At 44.1% G+C, this 12,842-nt stretch overlaps 1 protein-coding gene across 18 annotated transcripts in view; it reads right to left on the bottom strand.

The window, feature by feature from the left end:
* The window catches only part of LOC126354432 (serine/threonine-protein kinase dyf-5), a 230,593-nt gene that overhangs the window by 69,011 nt on the left and 148,740 nt on the right, over positions 1-12,842 (bottom strand). For all 18 annotated transcript variants that reach the window (XM_050004096.1, XM_050004086.1, XM_050004081.1 and 15 more), the window contains one exon: positions 11,696-11,872. In XM_050004096.1, coding sequence (XP_049860053.1) covers positions 11,696-11,872 — 177 coding nt within the window. The remainder of the gene's footprint in view (positions 1-11,695; positions 11,873-12,842) is intronic.

The raw sequence follows: 12,842 nt of genomic DNA, 5'->3' as shown, positions 1-12,842 counted from the left end.
TTTTACAGCTCGTAGATGTTCAACAGTAAACTATTGTAGCAGTATGTGGAGTTTCGCCTTCAACCTATTAATGAGGCTTATCACAAGTTAAACAATAGTGCACTGCCCACATAACTGTGTTTTATTGGGGGAGTGTGAACAGTGAAATTAAAGTACTATGAAACACAACTGTGCACTTGCTGGCTACATAATTTGCAGTAGTCAGTGTCGAAATTCACAACCCATTTTTTCAGCCAGTGTAGCTATGCCATAAGTCGACACCGAGGTCAACAAACGAAGAGATAAAGCCTGGCGGAACCTCCTCAAGGGAAAAAGAAAATGTGAACAGATTCTACTTATGTAATCTGTGAGTGACATAATTTAATTTTGGTTGACATAGTTCATTTTGGCATTTAATTCAAAATAAACATTTCACTTCTATTTCGCTGACCAGTGCCGACAGCCTTGCCACATAACACCAGTTCCCATCAGATCACCGAATTTAAGCACTGTCCAGCTTGGCTGGTGTTTGGATGGATCACCGTTTGTGTCTGCTGAGTGCTGTTGGCTAGTGGGGTGCTCTCAGCCCTTGTGAGGCTACTTGCGGAGCTACTTGACTGAGGAGTAAGCAGCACCAGTCCAAAAACTGACAAAGGCGGAAAACTGACAAAGGCTAAGACAGCGATGTGCTAACCACATGCCCCTCCGTATCCGCATCCGGCTGAAGATGACGTGACAGCTGGTCAGTGCCATTAGGCCTTCAAGGCCTGTTCAGACAGTGTTTGTCTTGTTTTGTTCACTGACCAGATCCCCATACCTTGCTCTGGTCTCAAAGGTGTGTTCACATCAAAAAGACTTATTTGTAAGAGTGTGTTTGAGAATAAGATGCAACTGATTCGCATTTTTTAGGAAGTTGCCTATGATGTCTGCAAAGGAGAAGTTGGGGGGGGGGGGGCAGGTCTTGAAAGTTGAATGTTTTTTTATATTTTTGGATGTGACTTCTTCATGTTCACTACCTGATAAGTAGAAATAACATTTTTGTAACAGTCCTTTTATATAGCTACTTCCAGCAACTACTCTTTAATTTTTTTATGGAAATGACATATTGTGAACACGAGAGGCTAATGTATAATTTATTTTTAATTATATGATCGGTTTCAGTCAGAAATCGTATCCAGTACATATTTTATTTAATAACAGGTTTAGGTTTTAGCTATTTTTATGGAATTTCTAGTAGTTACGCTGTGATCAAATTAAGGGTCTCAGTTGTCTTTAATGAAACAGGAACTCATACTTAAAAAAAATCCTGTCCTTTAGATGGCCAATCTACAAGTCCACAACAATAGTGCACCTTGTCATGCAATGCAGTCCTTAAGTCTTGGAGGCAAAAAATTTCAGAATATAGTAATTTTTTTTATTTTCCTTACTCTGGACATATGTTCATGATTTCTTCTGATTATCTCTTAAAGTCAGTTTTTAAATATGTGTCTAAAAGTTGCAGATTTACTAAGGATATTTCAGATATCAGTAAACCATGTCCCTATTTACTGAGCTAGGTATTATTTCTCCCTGGGAACTTTCTGCCATATTCCCATAGTTAATATTACAGTGCTTTATCATTCTTGATGTATTACATTATAACCCACATGACTTCACAAGCAAAGCACCAAATGAATTCTGTAGGCTCCTGTGACACAGTATCCACACAAGGATCAAATTTTTCCACACGCCAATTTCTACATCATGATATGCCCCTTTTTGTTTGTTCTGGTTACAATATTTTACTTGTGCTGTACGTTTATACTCTTAGTCTCTCTTAAACTGTTCAGTGAGCTCATTGTACATAGGCTGAAACTGTGATAGCACTCAGTACACTATCAGAATTCAAGACTCCTGTGAGCAACAGATGGTTGCTTCTTCAGGAAGGAGAGGGAAAGACGAAAGGATGTGGGTTTTAAGGAAGAGGGTAAGGAGTCATTCCAATCCCGGGAGCGCAAAGACTTCCCTTAGGGGAAAAAAAGGACAGGTGTACACTCGCACACACACACACACACACACACACACACACACACACACACATATCCATCTGCACATACACAGACACAAGCAGACATATTTAAAGGCAAAGAGTAAGGGCAGAGATGTCAGTCGAGGCAGAAGTACAGAGGCAAAGAAGTTGTTGAAAGACAGGTGAGGTATGAGCGGCGGCAACTTGAAATTAGCGGAGGTTGAGGCCTGGCGGATATCGAGAAGAGAGGATATACTGAAGGGCGAGTTCCCATCTCCGGAGTTCGGATAGGTTGGTGTTGGTGGGAAGTATCCAGATAACTCGGACGGTGTAACACTGTGCCAAGATGTGCTGGCCGTGCATCAAGGCATGTTTAGCCACAGGGTGATCCTCATTACCAACAAACACTGTCTGCCTGTGTCCTTTCATGCGAATGGACAGTTTGTTGCTGGTCATTCCCACATAGAAAGCGTCACAGTGCAGGCAGGTCAGTTGGTAAATCACGTGGGTGCTTTCACACGTGGCTCTCCCTTTGATCGTGTACACCTTCCGGGTTACAGGACTGGAGTAGGTGGTGGTGGGAGGGTGCATAGGACAGGTTTTACACCGGCGGCGGTTGCAAGGGTAGGAGCCAGAGGGTAGGGAAGGTGGTTTGGGGATTTCATAGGGATGAACCAAGAGGTTACGAAGGTTAGGTGGACGGCGGAAAGACACTCTTGGTGGAGTGGGGAGGATTTCATGAAGGATGGATCTCATTTCGGGGCAGGATTTTAGGAAGTCGTATCCCTGCTGGAGAGCCACATTCAAGGTCTGATCCAGTCCCGGGAAGTATTCTGTCACAAGTGGGGCACTTTTGGGGTTCTTCTGTGAGAGGTTCTGGGTTTGAGGGAATGAGGAAGTGGCTCTGGTTATCTGCTTCTGTACCAGGTTGGGAGGGTAGTTGCGGGATGCGAAAGATGTTTTCAGTATGTTGGTGTAATGGTCGAGGGATTCAGGACTGGAGCAGATTCGTTTGCCACGAAGGCCTAGGCTGTAGGGAAGGGACCGTTTGATATGGAATGGGTGGCAGCTGTCATAATGGAGGTACTGTTGCTTGTTGGTGGGTTTGATGTGGACGGATGTGTGCAGCTGGCCATTGGACAGATGGAGGTCAACGTCTAGGAAAGTGGCATGGGATTTGGAGCAGGACCAGGTGAATCTGATGGAACCAAAGGAGTTGAGGTTGGAGAGGAAATTCTGGAGTTGTTCTTCACTGTGAGTCCAGATCATGAAGATGTCATCAATAAATCTGTACCAAACTTTGGGTTGGCAGGCTTGAGTAACCAAGAAGGCTTCCTCTAAGCGACCCATAAATAGGTTGGCATACGAGGGGGCCATCCTGGTACCCATGGCTGTTCCCTTTAATTGTTGGTATGTCTGGCCTTCAAAAGTGAAGAGGTTGTGGGTCTTGATGAAGCTGGCTAAGGTGACGAGGAAAGAGGTTTTAGGTAGGGTGGCAGGTGATCGGCGTGAAAGGAAGTGCTCCATTGCAGCGAGGCCCTGGACGTGCGTGATATTCGTGTATAGGGAAGTGGCATCAATGGTTACAAGGATGGTTTCCGGGGGTAACAGACTGGGTACGGATTCCAGGCGTTCGAGAAAGTGGTTGGTGTCTTTGATGAAGGATGGGAGACTGCATGTAATGGGTTGAAGGTGTTGATCTACGTAGGCAGAGACACGTTCTGTGGGGGCTTGGTAACCAGCTACAATGGGGCGGCCAGGATGTTTGGGTTTGTGAATTTTAGGAAGTAGGTAGAAGGTAGGAGTGCGAGGTGTCGGTGGGGTGAGGAGTTTGATGGAGTCAGGTGAAAGGTTTTGTAGGGGGCCTAAGGTTCTGAGGATTCCTTGAAGCTCCGCCTGGACATCAGGAATGGGATTACCTTGGCAAACTTTGTATCATTAGGAGTCGGATCAGGATTGTTTTTCTTCGTCGCAAAGTGATATTTCCAGCAGAGACTACGAGTGTAGGACAGTAAATCTTTGACAAGGGCAGTTTGGTTGAACCTGGGAGTGGGGCTGAAGGTGAGGCCTTTGGATAGGACAGAGGTTTCGGATTGGGAGAGGGGTTTGGAGGAAAGGTTAACTACTGAATTGGGGTGTTGTGGTTCCAGATTGTGTTGACTAGAAATTTGAGGTGTTGGGGGGAGTGGAGCTGGAAGTGGGAGATTGAGTAGATGGGAGAGACTGGGTCTGTGTGCAATGAGAGGAGGTTGAGGTTTGTTGGAAAGGTTGTGGAGGGTGAGTGAGTTGCCTTTCCGGAGGTGGGAAACCAGGAGATTGGATAGTTTTTTGAGGTGGAGGGTGGCATGTTGTTCTAATTTGCGGTTGGCCTGTAGGAGGATGCTATGTACAGCCGGTGTGGATGTGGGAGAGGAAAGATTGAGGACTTTGATTTGGGATAGGAGTTGACGGGTGTGTTCATTGGCCGAGTCGATGTATAGGTGAAGGATTAGGCGGGTGAGGGCTATGGATTGTGCTGTTTGGAACTGGTATAAGGACTGATGGAAAGAAGGATTGCAGCCAGAGATGGGAACTTTAAGTGTGAGGCCTTTGGGAGTAATGCCAAATGTCAGACAAGCCTGAGTAAATAAAATATGGGAGCGTAATCTGGCTAGGGTGAAGGCATGTTTGCGGAGGAAATGTAAATAAAATTTAATGGGGTCGTTGTAGGGATGTTGTGGGGTTGACATGGTATTAGTAGGTGGAAAGGGTAATATGAGGTTAAAGTGAAAGTACATAGAGATTTATATAGGGAGAGATAAAGGTGTGAAAAAAGTCGAAAAAGTGTTGGTTTGAGATGAGCTATGTTGATCATGTGCTGAACTTAGGTTGGTGAACAACAATGGGTGCAAAGGTTGGGTAGTTATGTTGTCTCCAGATCTCGTTAAAGGGTGGGGAAATTCAAGAAAATTTCGAAAAAAAATTTTTTCGAAAAAAGTTTCGAAAAAATAAAATTCGAAAAAAATTTTCGAATAAAATCTCGAAGAATATGTGTGTAAATGTATTCAAAGGACTGGTTATGTACTGGCAGGTTATGAGAATGAGGCTAACAATTGTTTGATGAAGAAATAATAACGTGTAAACCTGTGGGAAGCTGCTAAAAAATGATCGGTTATGTGGGAAAAAACGGGAATGGAAATAAAATGAAAGTTGTTGGAAAAAACTGAGATGGTTGTGTAATGGGTGAAAGGAACTGATGCTGTGAAATAGTATTCACACGAAATGTTTGTAAACTTGGAACAATGGATTTTATAGCAGCGGTTATGTTGAAAGCGTTGAAAATTTTAGGTTATGGTTTGGAAGTAAATTACGTATTATAGAGTATAATTAGGCAGGATAAAATGTATGGTAGATTACGGAAAAATGGAAGATGAATACAAAGTGAAACTTCTTGTACAAACGAAAAGAGAAAGTAAGACGATAGAGAAGATTTCGAAATGCAACAGAGACAATAACAAACGTAATTGTTGGGTTCAAATTAATGATGATGTAAATAAAATAGAAAGAAACTTCCACATGGGAAAAATATATTAAAAACAAAGATTCCAAGACTTACCAAGCGGGAAAGCGCCGGCAGACAGGCACATGAACAAAACACACAAACTCACACACAGAATTACTAGCTTTCGCAACCGATGGTTGCTTCTTCAGGAAGGAGAGGGAAAGACGAAAGGATGTGGGTTTTAAGGGAGAGGGTAAGGAGTCATTCCAATCCCGGGAGCGGAAAGACTTCCCTTAGGGGGAAAAAAGCCAGCTTCATCCTGACCCACAACCTCTTCACTTTTGAAGGCCAGACATACCAACAATTAAAGGGAACAGCCATGGGTACCAGGATGGCCCCCTCGTATGCCAACCTATTTATGGGTCGCTTAGAGGAAGCCTTCTTGGTTACCCAAGCCTGCCAACCCAAAGTTTGGTACAGATTTATTGATGACATCTTCATGATCTGGACTCACAGTGAAGAACAACTCCAGAATTTCCTCTCCAACCTCAACTCCTTTGGTTCCATCAGATTCACCTGGTCCTGCTCCAAATCCCATGCCACTTTCCTAGACGTTGACCTCCATCTGTCCAATGGCCAGCTGCACACATCCGTCCACATCAAACCCACCAACAAGCAACAGTACCTCCATTATGACAGCTGCCACCCATTCCATATCAAACGGTCCCTTCCCTACAGCCTAGGCCTTCGTGGCAAACGAATCTGCTCCAGTCCTGAATCCCTCGACCATTACACCAACAACCTGAAAACAGCTTTCGCATCCCACAACTACCCTCCCAACCTGGTACAGAAGCAGATAACCAGAGCCACTTCCTCATCCCCTCAAACCCAGAACCTCTCACAGAAGAACCCCAAAAGTGCCCCACTTGTGACAGAATACTTCCCGGGACTGGATCAGACCTTGAATGTGGCTCTCCAGCAGGGATACGACTTCCTAAAATCCTGCCCCGAAATGAGATCCATCCTTCATGAAATCCTCCCCACTCCACCAAGAGTGTCTTTCCGCCGTCCACCTAACCTTCGTAACCTCTTGGTTCATCCCTATGAAATCCCCAAACCACCTTCCCTACCCTCTGGCTCCTACCCTTGCAACCGCCGCCAGTGTAAAACCTGTCCTATGCACCCTCCCACCACCACCTACTCCAGTCCTGTAACCCGGAAGGTGTACACGATCAAAGGGAGAGCCACGTGTGAAAGCACCCACGTGATTTACCAACTGACCTGCCTGCACTGTGACGCTTTCTATGTGGGAATGACCAGCAACAAACTGTCCATTCGCATGAAAGGACACAGGCAGACAGTGTTTGTTGGTAATGAGGATCACCCTGTGGCTAAACATGCCTTGATGCACGGCCAGCACATCTTGGCACAGTGTTACACCGTCCGAGTTATCTGGATACTTCCCACCAACACCAACCTATCCGAACTCCGGAGATGGGAACTCGCCCTTCAGTATATCCTCTCTTCTCGATATCCGCCAGACCTCAACCTCCGCTAATTTCAAGTTGCCGCCGCTCATACCTCACCTGTCTTTCAACAACTTCTTTGCCTCTGTACTTCCGCCTCGACTGAAATCTCTGCCCTTACTCTTTGCCTTTAAATATGTCTGCTTGTGTCTGTGTATGTGCGGATGGATATGTGTGTGTGTGTGTGTGTGTGTGTGTGTGTGTGTGTGTGTGTGTGTGTGTGTGGTGTGTGTGTGTGTGTGCGAGTGTACACCTGTCCTTTTTTTCCCCTAAGGGAAGTCTTTCCGCTCCCGGGATTGGAATGACTCCTTACCCTCTCCCTTAAAACCCACATCCTTTCGTCTTTCCCTCTCCTTCCTGAAGAAGCAACCATCGGTTGCGAAAGCTAGTAATTCTGTGTGTGTGTTTGTGTGTTTTGTTCATGTGCCTGTCTGCCGGCGCTTTCCCGCTTGGTAAGTCTTGGAATCTTTGTTTTTAATATATTTTTCCTATGTGGAAGTTTCTTTCTATTTTATTTACATCATCATTAATTTGAACCCAACAATTACGTTTGTTATTGTCTCTGTTGCAATTCGAAATCTTCTCTATCGTCTTACTTTCTCTTTTCGTTTGTACAAGAAGTTTCACTTTGTATTCATCTTCCATTTTTCCGTAATCTACCATACATTTTATCCTGCCTAATTATACTCTATAATACGTAATTTACTTCCAAACCATAACCTAAAATTTTCAACGCTTTCAACATAACCGCTGCTATAAAATCCATTGTTCCAAGTTTACAAACATTTCGTGTGAATACTATTTCACAGCATCAGTTCCTTTCACCCATTACACAACCATCTCAGTTTTTTCCAACAACTTTCATTTTATTTCCATTCCCGTTTTTTCCCACATAACCGATCATTTTTTAGCAGCTTCCCACAGGTTTACACGTTATTATTTCTTCATCAAACAATTGTTAGCCTCATTCTCATAACCTGCCAGTACATAACCAGTCCTTTGAATACATTTACACACATATTCTTCGAGATTTTATTCGAAAATTTTTTTCGAATTTTATTTTTTCGAAACTTTTTTCGAAAAAATTTTTTTTCGAAATTTTCTTGAATTTCCCCACCCTTTAACGAGATCTGGAGACAACATAACTACCCAACCTTTGCACCCATTGTTGTTCACCAACCTAAGTTCAGCACATGATCAACATAGCTCATCTCAAACCAACACTTTTTCGACTTTTTTCACACCTTTATCTCTCCCTATATAAATCTCTATGTACTTTCACTTTAACCTCATATTACCCTTTCCACCTACTAATACCATGTCAACCCCACAACATCCCTACAACGACCCCATTAAATTTTATTTACATTTCCTCCGCAAACATGCCTTCACCCTAGCCAGATTACGCTCCCATATTTTATTTACTCAGGCTTGTCTGACATTTGGCATTACTCCCAAAGGCCTCACACTTAAAGTTCCCATCTCTGGCTGCAATCCTTCTTTCCATCAGTCCTTATACCAGTTCCAAACAGCACAATCCATAGCCCTCACCCGCCTAATCCTTCACCTATACATCGACTCGGCCAATGAACACACCCGTCAACTCCTATCCCAAATCAAAGTCCTCAATCTTTCCTCTCCCACATCCACACCGGCTGTACATAGCATCCTCCTACAGGCCAACCGCAAATTAGAACAACATGCCACCCTCCACCTCAAAAAACTATCCAATCTCCTGGTTTCCCACCTCCGGAAAGGCAACTCACTCACCCTCCACAACCTTTCCAACAAACCTCAACCTCCTCTCATTGCACACAGACCCAGTCTCTCCCATCTACTCAATCTCCCACTTCCAGCTCCACTCCCCCCAACACCTCAAATTTCTAGTCAACACAATCTGGAACCACAACACCCCAATTCAGTAGTTAACCTTTCCTCCAAACCCCTCTCCCAATCCGAAACCTCTGTCCTATCCAAAGGCCTCACCTTCAGCCCCACTCCCAGGTTCAACCAAACTGCCCTTGTCAAAGATTTACTGTCCTACACTCGTAGTCTCTGCTGGAAATATCACTTTGCGACGAAGAAAAACAATCCTGATCCGACTCCTAATGATACAAAGTTTGCCAAGGTAATCCCATTCCTGATGTCCAGGCGGAGCTTCAAGGAATCCTCAGAACCTTAGGCCCCCTACAAAACCTTTCACCTGACTCCATCAAACTCCTCACCCCACCGACACCTCGCACTCCTACCTTCTACCTACTTCCTAAAATTCACAAACCCAAACATCCTGGCCGCCCCATTGTAGCTGGTTACCAAGCCCCCACAGAACGTGTCTCTGCCTACGTAGATCAACACCTTCAACCCATTACATGCAGTCTCCCATCCTTCATCAAAGACACCAACCACTTTCTCGAACGCCTGGAATCCGTACCCAGTCTGTTACCCCCGGAAACCATCCTTGTAACCATTGATGCCACTTCCCTATACACGAATATCACGCACGTCCAGGGCCTCGCTGCAATGGAGCACTTCCTTTCACGCCGATCACCTGCCACCCTACCTAAAACCTCTTTCCTCGTCACCTTAGCCAGCTTCATCAAGACCCACAACCTCTTCACTTTTGAAGGCCAGACATACCAACAAGTAAAGGGAACAGCCATGGGTACCAGGATGGCCCCCTCGTATGCCAACCTATTTATGGGTCGCTTAGAGGAAGCCTTCTTGGTTACTCAAGCCTGCCAACCCAAAGTTTGGTACAGATTTATTGATGACATCATCATGATCTGGACTCACAGTGAAGAACAACTCCAGAATTTCCTCTCCAACCTCAACTCCTTTGGTTCCATCAGATTCACCTGGTCCTGCTCCAAATCCCATGCCACTTTCCTAGACGTTGACCTCCATCTGTCCAATGGCCAGCTGCACACATCCGTCCACATCAAACCCACCAACAAGCAACAGTACCTCCATTATGACAGCTGCCACCCATTCCATATCAAACGGTCCCTTCCCTACAGCCTAGGCCTTTGTGGCAAACGAATCTGCTCCAGTCCTGAATCCCTCGACCATTACACCAACAACCTGAAAACAGCTTTCGCATCCCGCAACTACCCTCCCAACCTGGTACAGAAGCAGATAACCAGAGCCACTTCCTCATCCCCTCAAACCCAGAACCTCTCACAGAAGAACCCCAAAAGTGCCCCACTTGTGACAGAATACTTCCCGGGACTGGATCAGACCTTGAATGTGGCTCTCCAGCAGGGATACGACTTCCTAAAATCCTGCCCCGAAATGAGATCCATCCTTCATGAAATCCTCCCCACTCCACCAAGAGTGTCTTTCCGCCGTCCACCTAACCTTCGTAACCTCTTGGTTCATCCCTATGAAATCCCCAAACCACCTTCCCTACCCTCTGGCTCCTACCCTTGCAACCGCCGCCGGTGTAAAACCTGTCCTATGCACCCTCCCACCACCACCTACTCCAGTCCTGTAACCCGGAAGGTGTACACGATCAAAGGGAGAGCCACGTGTGAAAGCACCCACGTGATTTACCAACTGACCTGCCTGCACTGTGACGCTTTCTATGTGGGAATGACCAGCAACAAACTGTCCATTCGCATGAAAGGACACAGGCAGACAGTGTTTGTTGGTAATGAGGATCACCCTGTGGCTAAACATGCCTTGATGCACGGCCAGCACATCTTGGCACAGTGTTACACCGTCCGAGTTATCTGGATACTTCCCACCAACACCAACCTATCCGAACTCCGGAGATGGGAACTCGCCCTTCAGTATATCCTCTCTTCTCGATATCCGCCAGACCTCAACCTCCGCTAATTTCAAGTTGCCGCCGCTCATACCTCACCTGTCTTTCAACAACTTCTTTGCCTCTGTACTTCCGCCTCGACTGACATCTCTGCCCTTACTCTTTGCTTTAAATATGTCTGCTTGTGTCTGTGTATGTGCGGATGGATATGTGTGTGTGTGTGTGTGTGTGTGTGTGTGTGTGTGTGTGTGTGTGTGTGCGAGTGTACACCTGTCCTTTTTTTCCCCTAAGGGAAGTCTTTCCGCTCCCGGGATTGGAATGACTCCTTACCCTCTCCCTTAAAACCCACATCCTTTCGTCTTTCCCTCTCCTTCCTGAAGAAGCAACCATCGGTTGCGAAAGCTAGTAATTCTGTGTGTGTGTTTGTGTGTTTTGTTCATGTGCCTGTCTGCCGGCGCTTTCCCGCTTGGTAAGTCTTGAATAGAAAGAAACTTCCATATGGGAAAAATATATTAAAAACAAAGATTCCAAGACTTACCAAGCGGGAAAGTGCCGGCAGACAGGCACAATGAACAAAATACACAAACACACACACAGAATTACTAGCTTTCGCAACCGATGGTTGCTTCTTCAGGAAGGAGAGGGAAAGACGAAAGGATGTGGGTTTTAAGGGAGAGGGTAAGGAGTCATTCCAATCCCAGGAGCGGAAAGACTTCCCTTAGGGGGAAAAAAAGGAACATACACAGACACAAGTAGACATATTTAAAGGCCAATATATATATATATATATATATATATATATATATATATATACTGCAAAATTCACAGTACACAAGGTATTTAAGTGTGTCACAACTTGTTGGTGTATCACATTAAAGGCAATTACAATGAACTTTGTTTAAAAATGGTGTGCCAATTTTAGATAACAAACTTACCTCGAAACATTGGTGCTCTGTCCTGCCACATAGCGTGCTACTGAGAGATAGTGTTCTTTAGCACTTAGTTTTTTGCGTGGTTGCATTTGCTGCTTTTCACCTGAAGGTAATGCACCATAACTGGGGTGGTTCTCTTTCATAACGAATGATCTGTCCACACATGGGACATGTTTGCTTCTGTAACATAAGGTTGTTAAATCAGGAAAAAATACAGACAATAATGAAAAAAATATTTTGTAATTAATAACTGCTAGAAAGTGAAGTACATGGAAGTTCATGTCATCTGAAATGTTAAGACAGTACATTTGTACTAAATATGTTAACAATAAGGATATACAAATTACTCTCAGCCAGAAATAAAAGCTATATCGATAGGCTCAGAGAACCACAAGATGTTGCCTGAACTCTGTGTCACAGCATGCCTATGATGGCATTGGAAGTCAGTACAGACAAACACATGGTTATGACACCGATAAGCTAACAACTTACATCAGCTTTTCCAGAGGTACAGTCACTATTTTTCTTAAAGTGGCTGCTCCCTTGGACTCATAGGTGTGATTGTATCCTGTTGTAGTTCTCCAAATAAAAAAAATTAAAAAAATAAACCCTTCACAGTGCCAAGAACTGGATGTTAGCCCTTCAAACAGCTAAATATGCACTGACCACTCAGCTATGAAGCCATACCACTTTATTTGCTATTTCATTAATGTACTGATGAACCTAGTTGATTTCACCTTTTCCTCTTTTATTATGTGATGAAATGGGAGTCTCTGTCAATTAATCTCATATACAATCTCTGTAAAAACATAAAGTGTTATCAAGCACCCATTTAAGCTTACGTACTTTTAAAGTGAATTTTGTTCTATAACAATAATTCTACCTAATATGTCAACTGACTGAAAAAGTTAATTGCTGAAAAATTAATGCCTTTTTGAGACAAAATTGACATTAATGCAGAAAATAAAGGCAATTTTCATCTTTTACAATGATTACAAACATGGCATCTTCTTTTGAACTGTATATGATATTTTTAAATCATCAAATGTTATTGGGAACAATATCCTTGCAGTTTGATGGTGCACCATGATTTTCATTATTTCATCTGTGATAAATTGCCACTGAAATGTTCATCTTTAGTTCACTAGTA

Source organism: Schistocerca gregaria, chromosome 3 (assembly GCF_023897955.1).
Source record: "Schistocerca gregaria isolate iqSchGreg1 chromosome 3, iqSchGreg1.2, whole genome shotgun sequence".
Taxonomy (NCBI): domain Eukaryota; kingdom Metazoa; phylum Arthropoda; class Insecta; order Orthoptera; family Acrididae; genus Schistocerca; species Schistocerca gregaria.
Note: the sequence above shows the minus strand (reverse complement) of the source record. Positions and strands in the feature narration are given on the sequence as shown.